Here is a 14,169-nt window from a genome sequence, read left to right on the forward strand (position 1 = left end):
GACTCAATCAAGCCACTTAGGTGGCAACAGTAATATCATAGGGCACCTATGCTATTGGGGAGACTAATTTAATGGAATGTGAGGAGTTCCATAAAAATTGTCAGTTACCAAAGGAATTCTGGGGAGCATAAGTTTTAGTTGCTATGTAAGGAGTCTTCAGAAACAGAACATCCAAATCCACCATATACAACGAAATGCAGTTCAAGCCCACCACCATGCTTAGCAGGCATTTACCTACTAGATGTCCCAATCTACATACCCTGCTTGCCCTCTGGGCCATCAGCCCTGGGCCATCCCTCTCTGTTGTGCCCAATATATATGCAGATATTTAGGGGGCAAGTAGCTTCTATCCCCTTTGCTGCTGTGTTTTAAGGAAGGAGAGGAGAATCCCATGGGTGTAGCTCCAATTTCATAGAAGTCCCTTTCCCCCTAATACACTGCTACTTCTACTTTTAGCTACTTTGCCCCAGTTCCCAACATAGAATCCAATAAAGATGTGGCAGAAATGTGTAATTTGTAAAGATAATTAAAATGAATCTTGAATTTTAGCTCCTAAAGAAAAATTAAAGTGGATTTTCAGGGACTGCTGGTATTATGGAATTAATGTTTGTGTCCCCCTTAAAATTCTTATGGTGAAACCCTAACTCCCAAGGTGATGGTATTTGGAGATGGGGCCTTTGGCAGGTGATCAGGTGCACATGAGGTCATGAGGGTGGGGCCCCATGATGGAATTAGTGTCCTTCCACGAAGAGGAAGAGACACCAGACAGCACCCTCTCCTCCTGCCACGTGAGGGCACGCTGAGAAGGTGGCTGTCCACAAAGCAGGAAGCGGGAGCTCAGCAGGGACGCGGTCTGCACGTGTAATCCGAACACAAAGGTGCGCTGTGTGAAGGGCTGCCCCGGGAGACGCGTCCGAGTACTCCAGAAGCACAAAGGCGCAGACCTGATGGGGACCTTTCCTAGGATGTGCTGCTGGGGCTCATCAGGCAAAATGAAACCAGAGATGGTCCTGGTCCCAAAGTACCAAATGAATCAAATCCCATCAACTTGAAAGAACATAAGCTAGAGCTGTACCAGTGATGGTGCACAATTTAAATAGACCCTTATTCTGATTAACTGAAATGCATGCATTTTCCCTGTGTACTCGGTTAAGGGCTGAGAAGCCGGTAGTACTGTCGTTCCATATAGTTCGTATGAGTTTTTAAAGAGCTGCCACAGAACTGGCTTGTTCCAGGCCTTTCCCAATTTGGGGACTGAATGGACCTACCCCGCCTGCTCTCTGGGCTGCACAGTCAACTTTCCAACGGTGTCCCCACTGGAGGGGCTCCGTGCTCGGGGAAACCCCGAGGTGCCCTCCTGGTTTAGCAGAGTGACGACGCACAGGCACTTTCTCCAGGTTTTCCCTTCCTTCTTAGCACTTTGATTCTTGTCCAGCTAGTTGATTATTTCACTGCGCTCCTGTCTTCATTATGGATCCCCCTTTGACATTTCTCATCTTCACCTATGGGTTTCCTGTTGAATTTAGTGTTCATATTAAGTTCTTGAAAGACATCCTTATCTTGATACTTAATACTTCTGTGTATCTTGATACTTCATAATTGGTGACCATGTGTACTCTTTTCCACAAGGGACATGTGAAGGACATGGTGGGCATTGACATCATAGCACCGTGATTTGAGGGAAGACAGCATGGGGTGGGGAAGGATGTCCGATCTCTGGCTTCCAAGCAGCCAGTTATCTTGGCTATTGCTAAATCACTTTTGTTGACTCAATTAAGCACAGCAGGCTGGTTATCAGAAGAGGCAGAGAAGGTCTGCATCTGCTTGGTGGCAATGACTTTATACCCCATCACAACGATCATGATTCCACCAGAAGTCTCCATTCCAAGAGAAAAAGAGACACCCAAGAACAGTAACTGAATGCTCTCCAATTCATCCCCGGTGAAATGTGTCTCATCCACACTGATGTTTTTGTTTAGTCTGTCATTAAAGAATTCTCACAAGAGGCTTTATTTTCAAGTTAACTTCACTGAGGCATAAATCACATACAATAAAATGCAGCCTTTCTAAGTATACAATTGGAAGACTTGGCAAACTGATACCCCTGTAACTGTCCCCACAATGTTTCCATCCCCCCAGAAGGTTCCCTTGTGCTCCTTTGGAAACTGAGGCCCATCCGCCTACCCCATCCCGAGCTCCAGGGAATCACTGATGCACTTTCTGTAACTACAGATTCTACTTCCTTAAGTCCCATAAATACAGCTCAACTGTTTTGTGTCTAGATTTGTCACTCAGCATAAGGATTCTCATCCATGTTGTGGCGTGTTAGCAGGCACTAACTGTTATTACTGCTGAGTGGTATTCCACTGTATGGATATACCGCAACTTGTTCACCCATTCACCTACTGATGGGCACCACCTGACTGCTTCCGGTCTGGGGCTATTATGAATAAAGCTGCTATGAATATTTGTGTACAAAACAGTTGAGGACACATGTTTTCATTCCTTAGGGGTGGGTAAAATACTCAGGAGTGGAAGTGTTGAGTCTTCTCGTCAGACAAGGAGAAGCCAAGCCACTGTACCAATTTATATTCCCCCAAGGAATGAAAGTTCCCATTGCTCCACATCCTCACTAACACGTTATTTGTCTTTTAAATTTCAGCCATTCTAATGGGTGTGTAGAGATACCACATCGTAGTTTTTAAAGTTTTGTTTTGTTTTTTTTGAAGAAAGAAATGGAAATAGACAGCAAGGGGGGAAGAGCAGAGAGAGAGGAAGACAGAATCCCAAGCAGCCTCCACGCTGACAGTGCAGAGCCCGATGAGGGGCCCGAACTCACAAACCATGAGATCATGACCTGAGCTGAAGTCAAGAGTGGAATGTTTAACCAACTGAGCGCTCCTCACATTGTGGTTCTAATGTGCACTTTCTTGGTGAACAAGGATGCTGAACGTCTTTTCATGTTCATATGGCCACTTGCGTTCTTTTCTTTGGAGAGGTGTCCAAATCTTTCGCCCATTTCAAAAATTGGGCTATCCTTTTATTACTGAATAGAAAGAGTTCTTTGCATATTCTGGATAAGTCCTTTGTCAGGAATCCATGCTGAGAATGTTTCCTCCCAGGCGGGGGCTTGCCTTAATGTCTTTCAAGCAGCAGTAGTTTTTAGTTTTGATCAAGTTCAACTTCCCAAGTTTTCCCCCCAAGGTTCATGCTTTTTTCCCCCCCTCCCCTAAGAAATCTTTGCCTTCCTAAGAATGTCAGGAGGCTGTTCTGTATTTTCTTCCTAAAGTTTTATAATTTTCATTTTTATATTTAGGTCTCCGATCTATGTCTGTGAAGTAAAGGATGGAGTTCTTTTTTTTTTTTTTGAGAGCGAGCGAGTGTGCAAGTGCAAGCATGGAGGGGCAGAGAAAGGGAGAGTCCCAAGCAGACTCGGTGCTGTCAGCATGGAGCCTGGCTCCGGACTTGAGGCGGGGCTCCATCTCACAGTGAGATCATGATCTGAGCTGAGCTGAAATCCAGAGCTGGATGCTGAAACAACGGAGCTACCCCGGTACCCCCTAGTTGTGGTTTTTAGTTGTTCTGTTTTGTTTTTACTTACGGCTATCCCAATTATTACAGCACCCTTTGTTGAAAATCCTATCCCTTCATTATTGAACTGATTTATATTTGTCAAAAGTCAATCACCTAACTAAAAACATCAATTACCTACATGTGTACAGGTCTGTGTGTGAACTCTATTCTGTTGCATTAATCTATATGTCTATTCTTAGGCCAATAGTCAAATGTCTTGATTACTGTAGCCTGATTTACTGCAGTCTTAAAATCAGATAATGCAAGTCCTACAACTTTGTCCTTTCTTCAGACTTGGTTTGGCCAGTCTAGTCCCCTTGCATTTACATTTTAAAATCAGCTTGTTACTTCTAAAATAAATTTTTAAAAAGCCTGCTGACATTTTGCTTGGGGTTGAGTTGAAATCTACAGATCAACTTCCAGAAGTATCATCTTTATAATATTGAGTCTTCTCTGTTCTACAAACATGGGATATGTATTCATTTAATTTCTCAGCCATCATTTGTAGTTTTCAGGGTACAGATCTTTTGTTTTAAATTTTATTCCTAAATAATCTGAGGTCTTGATACTATTGTATATGGTATTTCAAATATTTCATCTCCAATTGTTTTTTGGTGATATAAAGAAAGTTATTTTCACATCGTGATCTTGGATTTTGTAGCCTCGAGAAATTTACTAATTAGTTCTTGTAGCTTTTTTATAGATTCTTTAGGACATTCTACATACAAGATCCTGTGTCTGTGAATGAATTCAGTTTTACTTCTTCTCAAAGTAGATTTTAAATCTTGGAGCTATAAATACAGCCACCCGCAGGGATTGGTGCCTCGTCTAGCTGGCACAGCACAGGGCTTTCTCCATGGGTCTAGGGTTCTAGAGACTGGTTAGCAGCGGCATGTCCCAACTGCTGATGTATAACAGTGGTTACATGTCAATCCTTTCATGGAGAGCCTCAATCTCAAACTGGCCTCACTACTGGAAGAAAGAGTACACTGAGCATCCTATGAGTAGAGAAGAGATGAGTCTACACAGCCCTTCTGTTCTCACTGGTAGTTTTCCTATGCTTGCACCTGACCATTTGGTTGTCCACTTGGTTGTCAAGGTATTCGTTGTTCAAGGTGTCCTCGATTGTAGACCTGATGCCAATAATTCCATCTTGAATAGTGAGAACAGACACATAAAAATGGCCACCTGAAAGATCAGATCACTTATTTGTTATCAACCTTGCCCAAGCCAAGCGGCAGTGCCTTTGGTAGCCGGAAGGAGGGAATCATTAAAGTCGCAGCAGTGTGAGGACGACGTGGGTCCCAGTGCTTACCAAGTGGGCTTATAAAATGTTCTCCAGGACTGATGGATGTGGAGGGGGGAGGGGGGAGATGGGCATGGAGGAGGGCACTTGTGGGGATGAGCACTGGGTGTTATATGGAAACCAACTTGACAATAAACTATTTGTAAAAAAAAAACAACAAAAACTGTTCTTCACCTTTTTCAAAACCTGAAGTCTATGTTAGGCAGACTTCTAAGACGCCACCCAAAGATCCTTGTCGCCTGGAATTCACACCCTTGTGAGGTCCCCTCCCCTGGACTGTGGGCTCCCCTCGTGACTTGTGTCCAACAAAAAGAATAATGCAAAAGCGAGCAGGCTGTAATCGCTGCGAGTAGGTTAGGAAACACTAGGAGTCTGTCTTGGCAGTGCTCTGCCCCCTTCTCTCACCCGCTCGCCCCGATGAAACAAGCTGCCTGCTCTATGGAGACGACGAGGGAGCCGGGAACGGAGGGAGGCCTCTGGCCAAGAGCTCAGGAGGAACTGAGGCTTCAGCCCAACAGCCTGGGAGGAAGTGAATCTTGTCGACAACACATGGGTGAACTGGGAAGTTTGCCTTCCCAGCTGACCCTGGAGACTACTGCAGCCTTGTGAGAGCTGGAAGCCCTGGCTGAGCTGGACCCGGGTTCCGGACCCACAAAACCCTAAGTCAGTAAGTGCTGTCTGAAGCCACTCAGTTTTGCAACAATTGTTTTTGCAGTGATAGCTAACCGCAGGAGATCCCCCAACTCTGTGAAGCGTCTGGCATCCCTTTTATAGCCCCGGGACCTTCAGCCTGTACACACATCCCACAACTATGCAAGTCCGATGTTTTCCATGTCTGACCGGACATCTGGATTGCCAAACCCTGTCTAGTTAGACATTTAGTATCTAAAACCATACTGGAGGCCACTGAACTTTGAATCATATGGTATCATTGATGAATCTTTGCGTTAGCTAAAAGCAACACGGTTTAGGGTGGGCCTCTTTCCCTGACCAATGGGAACTCTCCTCTCCTCTGCTGGAAGATGCCCATACAGGCAGAGGTGATAGCCTGACACTTTAGGCAATGAAGGAAATTAAAGGTACTAAATTCGTTGGAGGGAACGGGCAACCCATGGATGCTAACATCAAGATAAATTAGATGCTGAAATGATCTGACAAGGATTTTAAAGCAGTCATCGTGAAACCACTTCAATAAGCAATTACGAACGTGCCTGAAACAAATGAAGAAAACCAAAGTCTCGGCAAAGAGAGAACATAAGAAGAATCATATGAAAAGTTTAGAACTGAAAGGTACAATATGCAAAATAAAAAACTCAGTGATGGGGTCAGCAGCAGAATGGTGATAAAGGAAAGAATCCACAACCTCGAAGGCAGAACGATGGATACGACCCCATATGAACAGGCAAGAAAGAAAAGACCCCGTGACCTCGAAGGCGAACGATGGATACGACCCGATATGAACGACAGAGACAAACCAGAACAGAAAACAAGTGAACAGAGCCCCGAGTGTGTGTGGGAACAAGAAAGGCGCTGACATTCAGGCTTTCTCATCAGAGACCAAGCAGCTCAGAACGAGGTGCCACGGCAGTTTTCGGGTGCTGACAGAGAACAGTCACCCCAGAATTCTAGAGCTGCTGGGGAAATGTCAGTCTCACATGAAGGAAAATTAGGAAGGTCTGTTTCTGCAGATTTATCCTAAAGGAATGACAAAGAACGTTTGTGAAACAGAAAAGAATCAATAAAAGCAATCTTGGAATATCACGAAGGAAAAAAAGAACAACAGAAAGAACAAAAATAGAGGTTAAATGGACTGGAATTTCCTTCTCCTCCTGAGTTTTCTAAATTACATTCATTGGCTGAAGCAAAAACTGTACCACCGATGGAGAGGTCAATGTCCGCAAGGATAAAGTCAAGACAAGGATACCATAAATGGTGGAGGGTAAAGGGTGGAAGATTTCTATACCTGATTTAATCTGGTAAAATGTCAAAACCAGCAGACTGTGATAAGCTATGTATGTATAATATAATATCTAGGGCAACTACTAAATATCTATGCTGAGAGAGATACTAAAAACCACAGAGACAGATAAAGCAAAACAGAATCTCCAAAAACGTTTTAGGGATGCACAGGAGGGCAGGGTCTGACACATGCATCAACTTAGGTGCATCCAAGGGCTTTGTGCTCAGTGAAAACATTAAAACAGGTCGCACACTGTATGATTCTACTTATGTAACAGTTTCAAAACGACTTACGGTTATGGAGAATAGACCACACTGGCAGGGGCTGGGGTGGGGGAGGGCAGGTGGTGGGACTAGATCTTGTCACCAGCACAAGATCTCTGGTGACAGAACAGATCTGCATCTCCACCACGTGGTCACGTGGACATCAATGTAATCAAAGGTCACAGGACTATGTGCACATGTCGCACGATGCCACTTTCCTTCCTACCCTCCTTCTGCACGTGGTCCATCTCTACCATGACCACCTCCACTCACTCCCATCACACCTATGTCACTCTTCTCAATTTTGTTTCCATGCTTCTAAATGCTTTGCCCCTTACTCTCAATGTATCTTTTTTTTTTTAGGCATATTTATTCTGAGAGAGAGAGAGAGAGAGCGAGCGAGCAAGCACGCGCCAGGATATGTATGTGGGGGAGCGGCAGAAAGAGAGGGAGAGAGAATCCCAAGCAGGCTCCAGGCTGTCAGCACAGAGTCCAACTCAGGGCTCAGTCTCACAAACTATGAGATCATGACCTGGGCCGCAATCAAGAGCTGGACGCTTAACCAACGGAGCCACCCAAGCGCCCCTCAACATACCCTGAATTTCACTCCTCCGCCCCCGCTGCCCCCACCTGTCTATGTACTTCCATCTTCTACCCATCACTCACAGGCAAACATCAGCCATCCTTGACTGTTCCCTTATCTCTGGCCTCCCATTACCAATTATTTGATTTATCTTTGAGGGTTCTTCCTTGAATTCCTTTCTATTCTCGCTGTCACCAACACAGTTCCGGGACCCAAGAACTCGTGCTTGAGACCTGAGAGCTTGGAGAAGCAGGCCTCAAACTCTCACTAATCTTATCTAGTCTGCAGAGCAATATCAGAGTATCCTTTGATGCAATAAAGAAAATTGCTGGAAACTGTGTACACAGCAGATGGGAAGGAGAAATCTGGAGATCTGAATACAAGTTAAACAAGGGATTTCTCCAAAAACAGTGAAACACATTTACTTAAATTTCAAATTCCTCTTCACACAGTCACACAGATCATAAGCAGTGTTGTGTCTTTCTCAGTAGAAGCATAAAATACGTACCTTAACTCTACGAGTAATGCTAAGGAACTGACAGGTTTTATCATAAAGCTGTTCCAGGTTTTCTCTGTCCCAGTAGAAATCGGGAGTGATCAAGAAGTCTGAACTCAGGTTTATACGATGTCTGAAAAAACAGAAATTATAGAACTTTTTTATCTTGAACGAAAAATCAGTTTCTATTTTACTTCTTTTTACGTGGTACTTTATGAAAACATTTGTTAATGCTGACCATGTTTCTGAGAAACACATAAATAAAAAAAGTCACAGAATTTCAAAATCTGCAACCAAATTACCTCAGTCTTTAATATTAATCTTACTTATGAAGTAATTACAAAACATTCCCTCATTTTGCTTTCAATTTCTGAGCTTTTTTTCTGTTTTCATTAAAAAATTTTATATATACTTTTTTTTTTTTTTGGTGGATAGGTAATCGTGTGGGTTAAAAATAAAAAAAGACAGAAAAGGTACACTGACAAATCTCACTCTGATTCTTATCCCTTTTTTTCTCCCACCCACAACAGGCAAGTGCTGTTAGCTTTATTCTTCCAGAGTTTGTGCAAGGAAGGGCACAAACACCCTTCGTTTCTACCTTTCTGCACATGAGGCCTAAGCTTACTTTTAAATGAAAATCTAAGGCATAGAAGTAACACACAAATAGCTGCTCAGTATAAAAAAGAAAGCCCTGGGGAAGTACTCAGAAACAGGCAGTCAGCCCTCCTACCCTAAAAGATAACTCCAATCCTTTAGGCCCTGCGAGCACTTTGCTGTGCCTTCCAGACCTTCTCTGCATACATTCGTGGGTGCGTGTGCACACACCAGCATGTATTTGTGGTGTGGTAAGTCTTAAGATGAAGACAAATGTTTATTTTTGTTTGTTTTACAAACTGGATTGTACTTTACACAATTTGGACCGAATTCTTCACCCACGGTAACTTGCCACATATCTATCAGAGATTTACCATGTTCCTTTCACTAATACACAAGCACTTTTATTATAAAGAGAAGAAAACTTAACTTAGGATAAGGACAGGAAGACTCTATAGAAACTGTTCACAAACCTCAATATATTTAGCCCTGACTTCTGAGTTTTGATATTATAATCTGCCATACCAAATTCTGCTTGCCTTACCAAGAGAAGAGGGTGAGAAGTCTCTCTACCCCACTTCTTAGAGAACTCAAGCCTTCACGTGTGCTGCTGGGATGCTCCTGAAGAATGGCTTCCTGAGCCAGAGCCCCTGAGCTATGAGGAATGCGTAGAGGTGAAATCCCGGACCACTTCTGCCCAAGCCAATCTCTAAGGAGAACGTGGACGTGACCTCTCCAACTATGTATAATGACCTCTAGGCGCTCACGCCACGTACCCTGAGGGACAAAACACTGAACACTGCTGCCTGGTGACACTAAGGCCAAGATTCAGAAGGTTTCGTTCCATGAATCCTGGGAAAATTACAAAAATGAAAGAAACGGAAAACCTTTTCAGAAGCTTATTTAAAATGATGCGTTGATGTATTTCGTCGGTTTGAAGGCACAATACTTTCCTATCTCTGAAATGGAAGGCATCTTTAAAAATGATGTCTTACAGGTGGCAGTTGTGACTGAGTGGTCACTGCTTTAATTTCCCATATGCTTTCCTTTTCATATATGCCCAAGGGGAAAGTGACGGAGTCTATGCCCAAATAAGGCAAAAAGTTATTTCAGTGTAAAATGGTAATTCTGTGATAAAAAAGGATTGTATCATAGTTTAACTGGCAGCACTTCTGTATATACGGGAGTTAAAATATATCCTTTATTTTAAAATAGTATTTATAATATTTATAAGATAAAAATTTATTTTAAAATAAAAAGTGTATTTTTTAATTCCAATGTAGTTTACGGTGTTATATCAGGTGTACGATACGGTGACTGAACAATTCTGTACGTTACTCCGTGCTCATCATGTAAGTGTATTCTCAGTCCCCTTCCCCTATCTGCCCCGTCCCCTCACCAGCTCCCCTCCAGCACCCATCCGTTCTCTACAGTTAAGAGTCTATTTTTTGGTTTCTGTCTCTTTCTGTCCTTTGTTAGTTTGTTTTGTTTCTTAAATTCCACATGAGTGAAATCATACGGTTTTTGTCTTTCTCTGCCTAGCTTTCTTTTGATTAGCATTATGCTCTCTAGATGCAGTTAAGATGGTTTTCCCGAGAATGCCCATCACCAAAATTCTAGAACAGACCTTTCTCCCTACAGAGACCATCTCCCGCGGCCCCTCACGTAGGTTTACCATAGAGGAAGCAGGGTCCCTGCGCACGCGGTGGGGTCCCTAGTGCGGCCCGAGCGCCCCTGACCTGCCCGGGGAGGGCTCTGCCTGCTGACAACCCGGGACGGAACACAGCTGCGATCCCCATCAGGGTACGCGTTTGCTTTTTACTCTACAAGTACAGGAGTGTTTCCTTCAGACCGTTAAATACAGAAATTATTTTATTTACAGAGAAAATTCTACCTCAGGGCAAAGAGTTCACCCATTTTCTGCATAACTTCTTCATGAGATAGTTTCACTTTCTTCCCAGCTTTTAAAGCCTAGTTGGGAGGGAAAAAAATACATACGTACATACATATGTCTCTCTCCAACAAGTCACAGGACCAAACAGCACATTCTAAAGCAGTCACTGACTCCACATAAATGACTCCCTTGGACGATACTCTCTCAGTCATTTCTCTTCGAAATTTCAACATCTTATTAGGTTGAAATTTTATATTCCCTGTTCCATCTCCCTCTCATCAGCATTTCCTACGATCTACATTCCTAACCTCTTACTGAGAAGCAGGGCCTCTTTTCCTAAGAATAATTCCGTTATTCATTCACAGTAAAAAACAAAATCACAGTAAACATGAGTTTCAGTGTATTCTGACAGAACTTTATACGTATTTGTCAAGCCACTATTTGCCTCAGAATTCAGCAAAAACACTTTTCAATCAAGAAAACTGGTCACAGTTTTCCTTAGAGGGGATAGAGCTCACTTTTCAAAAATACGCTTACGTTAAAAATATTATACCATCAGAAGAAAGTTATTGGAATTTTAAGTTTTAAAAAGTAGAAAAAAACCCAAAATAGCATATTTTTTATTTCATCTGTTATAAGTGTTCTGTTTTTGCTTAGATTCGGCATGGCTTTTCTAGTGTTTATTACTACTTTATTGTACTTATATATATTGTTAGAGTGGGAAATTTGTACTGAATAGAAATCAATCCTTAAAAACAAGCATAACATCGGTATAATTACCTCTGGAATCGACTGAATAGACTCAACAAATTTGTCCAGTGACGCCTCCCAAATAGCCAGTTTCACTGGGGGAAAAAATTAACAATGGAACTTATTTTTATCATCATTCTTCTGTTTCTACAGAACGCACAATGCACCGCACAGGACCTCCGCCACCACTTCAGCCAAGTTTAAGAAGCGAATGTGCTAATAGTGTGACACGGAAACAGAAGAATAGCTACCATGACATAGGAGAGCCCTGGGGTGAAAAAGACGGAAGAAGCAGAACAGATATCCACAGCCTGCTGGCCCACCAAAGCAGCACCTGGTAGAATTCCCAGGCGTTCTAGGGGCGCCTGGGTGGCTCAGTCGGTTAAGCCTCCGACTTTGGCTCAGGTCATGATCTCACGGTTCGTGGGTTCAAGCCCCGCATCGGGCTCTGTGCTGACTGCCAGAGATTCTGGAGCCTGCTTCAGATTCTGTGTCTCCCTCTCTCTCTGACCCTCCCCTGCTCACGCTGTCTCTTTCTCTCTCTCAGAAATAAAGAAAACATTAAAAAAAAAAAAAAAAAAAAAAAAGGATTCTTGACGTTGTAATGTCTCAGAAACCCGGAGACTATGAGGTCCGCCCTGAAGGGAAGTGTGGCTATGCAGACGGTCCATCCTGCGGGCCCCTTACTCTCCCTGGGGCTCCGTGTAAAGCTCACGAGTCCCCGGAGTGTCCAGGAGCCGTGGACAGGACACGCCAGCCACAGCTGAGTGTAGGTGAGGGCAGCCAATTTCTCAGAGCACTGCTCCAGCTTTATTCAGGTGCATGGATCATCCAGAAAGAACTGAGGGCCACTGCGGCTCTCTGTCCCACTTCTCTGAGGAACTGGGTGCACTCTTCTACAGAGGCCTGCGCCCAGTCACACCGGGCTTTCTCTGCCCAGATCACAGACAACCTGAGAGTTAACGACCATGGAGAAGAGAGGGAGACAAAGGGAAAAACAATACTAGAAAAATATTTTTGGAGAGGGCAAGCTTTATCAATACAATTAATAAAGAATGAGTAGCATCAGCACAGATACTCTATTCCCTATACTGTATGTTCTTTTATCTTGGAAGGAAAAGAAAGGCTAAAGCTTTGCTAAGAATTTTGAGAAACGTGTAAATCTTTACTAACTGCTTAAGCATCCTTTGATGAAATGACAACTAGGCAACACATTCTCTGGTAAGTAGCGGTAACTTACCTGAAAGGCAGAGAGCATTTGAGAAAGCAAATTTCTCTAGAATGGCATCATCTAAATCTAGCTCCGAATTTAATCTGATTTCTCCTCTATGAAGTTTTGACTGTCCCCTGTGAAAAGGAAAAAAACCCAAAGATATAAATCTTAAAAACCACTTTACTTTTTCTTTTCTTTCTTTTTTAATTTTTTTATTTTGAAAAAGTCACTTTACACTCTTCCTAGAGGTCATTTTGGCAGTTTCTACCAAGGCTCTTAAAACGTTCTTATACTCTTTGATCCAAGTAATTACCTCTCTAGGAATTTATCCTAAGGAAATAATCAAAGATGCAAAGAAAGATCTGTGTAAGAAAAACTTTTTTATGGTTAAATGTTTAACAGTAAAAAATTAGGGAAAAAAATCTAAATGTTCAATAGGAGAATGGTTCATTTATAGGAATTCCACACAGCAAAACTTAGCAACTGATATTTAGTAGAAAGGGACTACGGCCATAGTAAACTGCTAACTGATAAAAGGCTGCATTTCTAAACACAGTGCGACCTAAAATCACTTGGACACGGTGGGGAGGGCGGGGGAGAGGGCAAGCAGTGCAACACTGAGGTTCACATACTCCAAGAAGTACCTGAGCACGCGTGCATGTTTATGGGAGCCTAGTAAGGAGCAGTTTGATATGGAGGTAGAGCACAGAAGGGGAGTTCGTGGGACCACAGCCACAAGACCAAGTGCTTAATTATAATAATACAATTCTTTTTTAAAAAATATTTTAATGTTTATTTTTGAGAGAGAGAGAAACACACACACAGAGCGTGAGCTGGGAAGTGGCAGAGAGAAAGGGAGACGTGGAATCTGAAGCAGGCTCTGGGCTCTCAGCATAGAGCCTGACGGCCCGATGTGGGGCCTGAACTCATGAACCCTGAGATCATAACCTGAGCCAAAGTCGCACACTCAACTGACTGAGCCACCCCCAGGCGCCCCTAAAATTAACAAAACTTGATTCGCTCTTCATCTGTTGCATCTCTCAGGTGCACATCCTCGCTTTCAAGTGCATCCGCTCTGGGCCCAGACCCTGTCACTGGTCAGGCGCTCTTAGGCAGGACAAAACCTCACTGAACCTCGTCCGAAAACTAGTTAACGCCACGTGGAGGTTTGTCAGGAGTAAATGAAAGGACACACAGAAGCGCTTAGAACAGTGCCGGGCACAGGGGGCCTAGTTCACCTTCGCCAGCTATCATGACTTAGCTCTGATCCCAGCTAGTCTTTCTAAGGCTGCATGGCGTCTCTTCAAATTTTCCTAAAGCTCTGCTTTCATCACTTTCTTGAATACAAAGGATTCTTTTTCCATATGCTACTAGACAGGAAACTCCAGGCCTTTCCATCGTGTTCACACTGCCATCTCTCTCTGCTCTGACATCTTTTCATCCTTCCCTGCTTGCTGAGGCAGGAAAGTTAGCTGGTATGTTGCCTGCCCACATACCTCCTCTGAGGATGCTATGACAGGCCCCCACTTCCTGCAGA

The 14,169-nt window shown here is 43.3% G+C and overlaps 1 protein-coding gene across 2 annotated transcripts in view; it reads right to left on the reverse strand.

The window, feature by feature from the left end:
- The window catches only part of RMND1 (required for meiotic nuclear division 1 homolog), a 40,633-nt gene that overhangs the window by 6,178 nt on the left and 20,286 nt on the right, over window positions 1–14,169 (reverse strand). For both annotated transcript variants that reach the window (XM_039240964.1, XM_039240963.1), the window contains 4 exons: window positions 12,660–12,766; window positions 11,450–11,514; window positions 10,670–10,746; window positions 8,194–8,314 (listed from right to left, as the gene is read on the reverse strand). In XM_039240964.1, the coding sequence (XP_039096895.1) occupies window positions 8,194–8,314; window positions 10,670–10,746; window positions 11,450–11,514; window positions 12,660–12,766 (370 nt within the window). The remainder of the gene's footprint in view (window positions 1–8,193; window positions 8,315–10,669; window positions 10,747–11,449; window positions 11,515–12,659; window positions 12,767–14,169) is intronic.

The sequence above is a fragment of the Hyaena hyaena genome, unplaced genomic scaffold, assembly GCF_003009895.1.
Source record: "Hyaena hyaena isolate Hyena2069 unplaced genomic scaffold, ASM300989v1 scaffold_184, whole genome shotgun sequence".
NCBI lineage: Eukaryota > Metazoa > Chordata > Mammalia > Carnivora > Hyaenidae > Hyaena > Hyaena hyaena.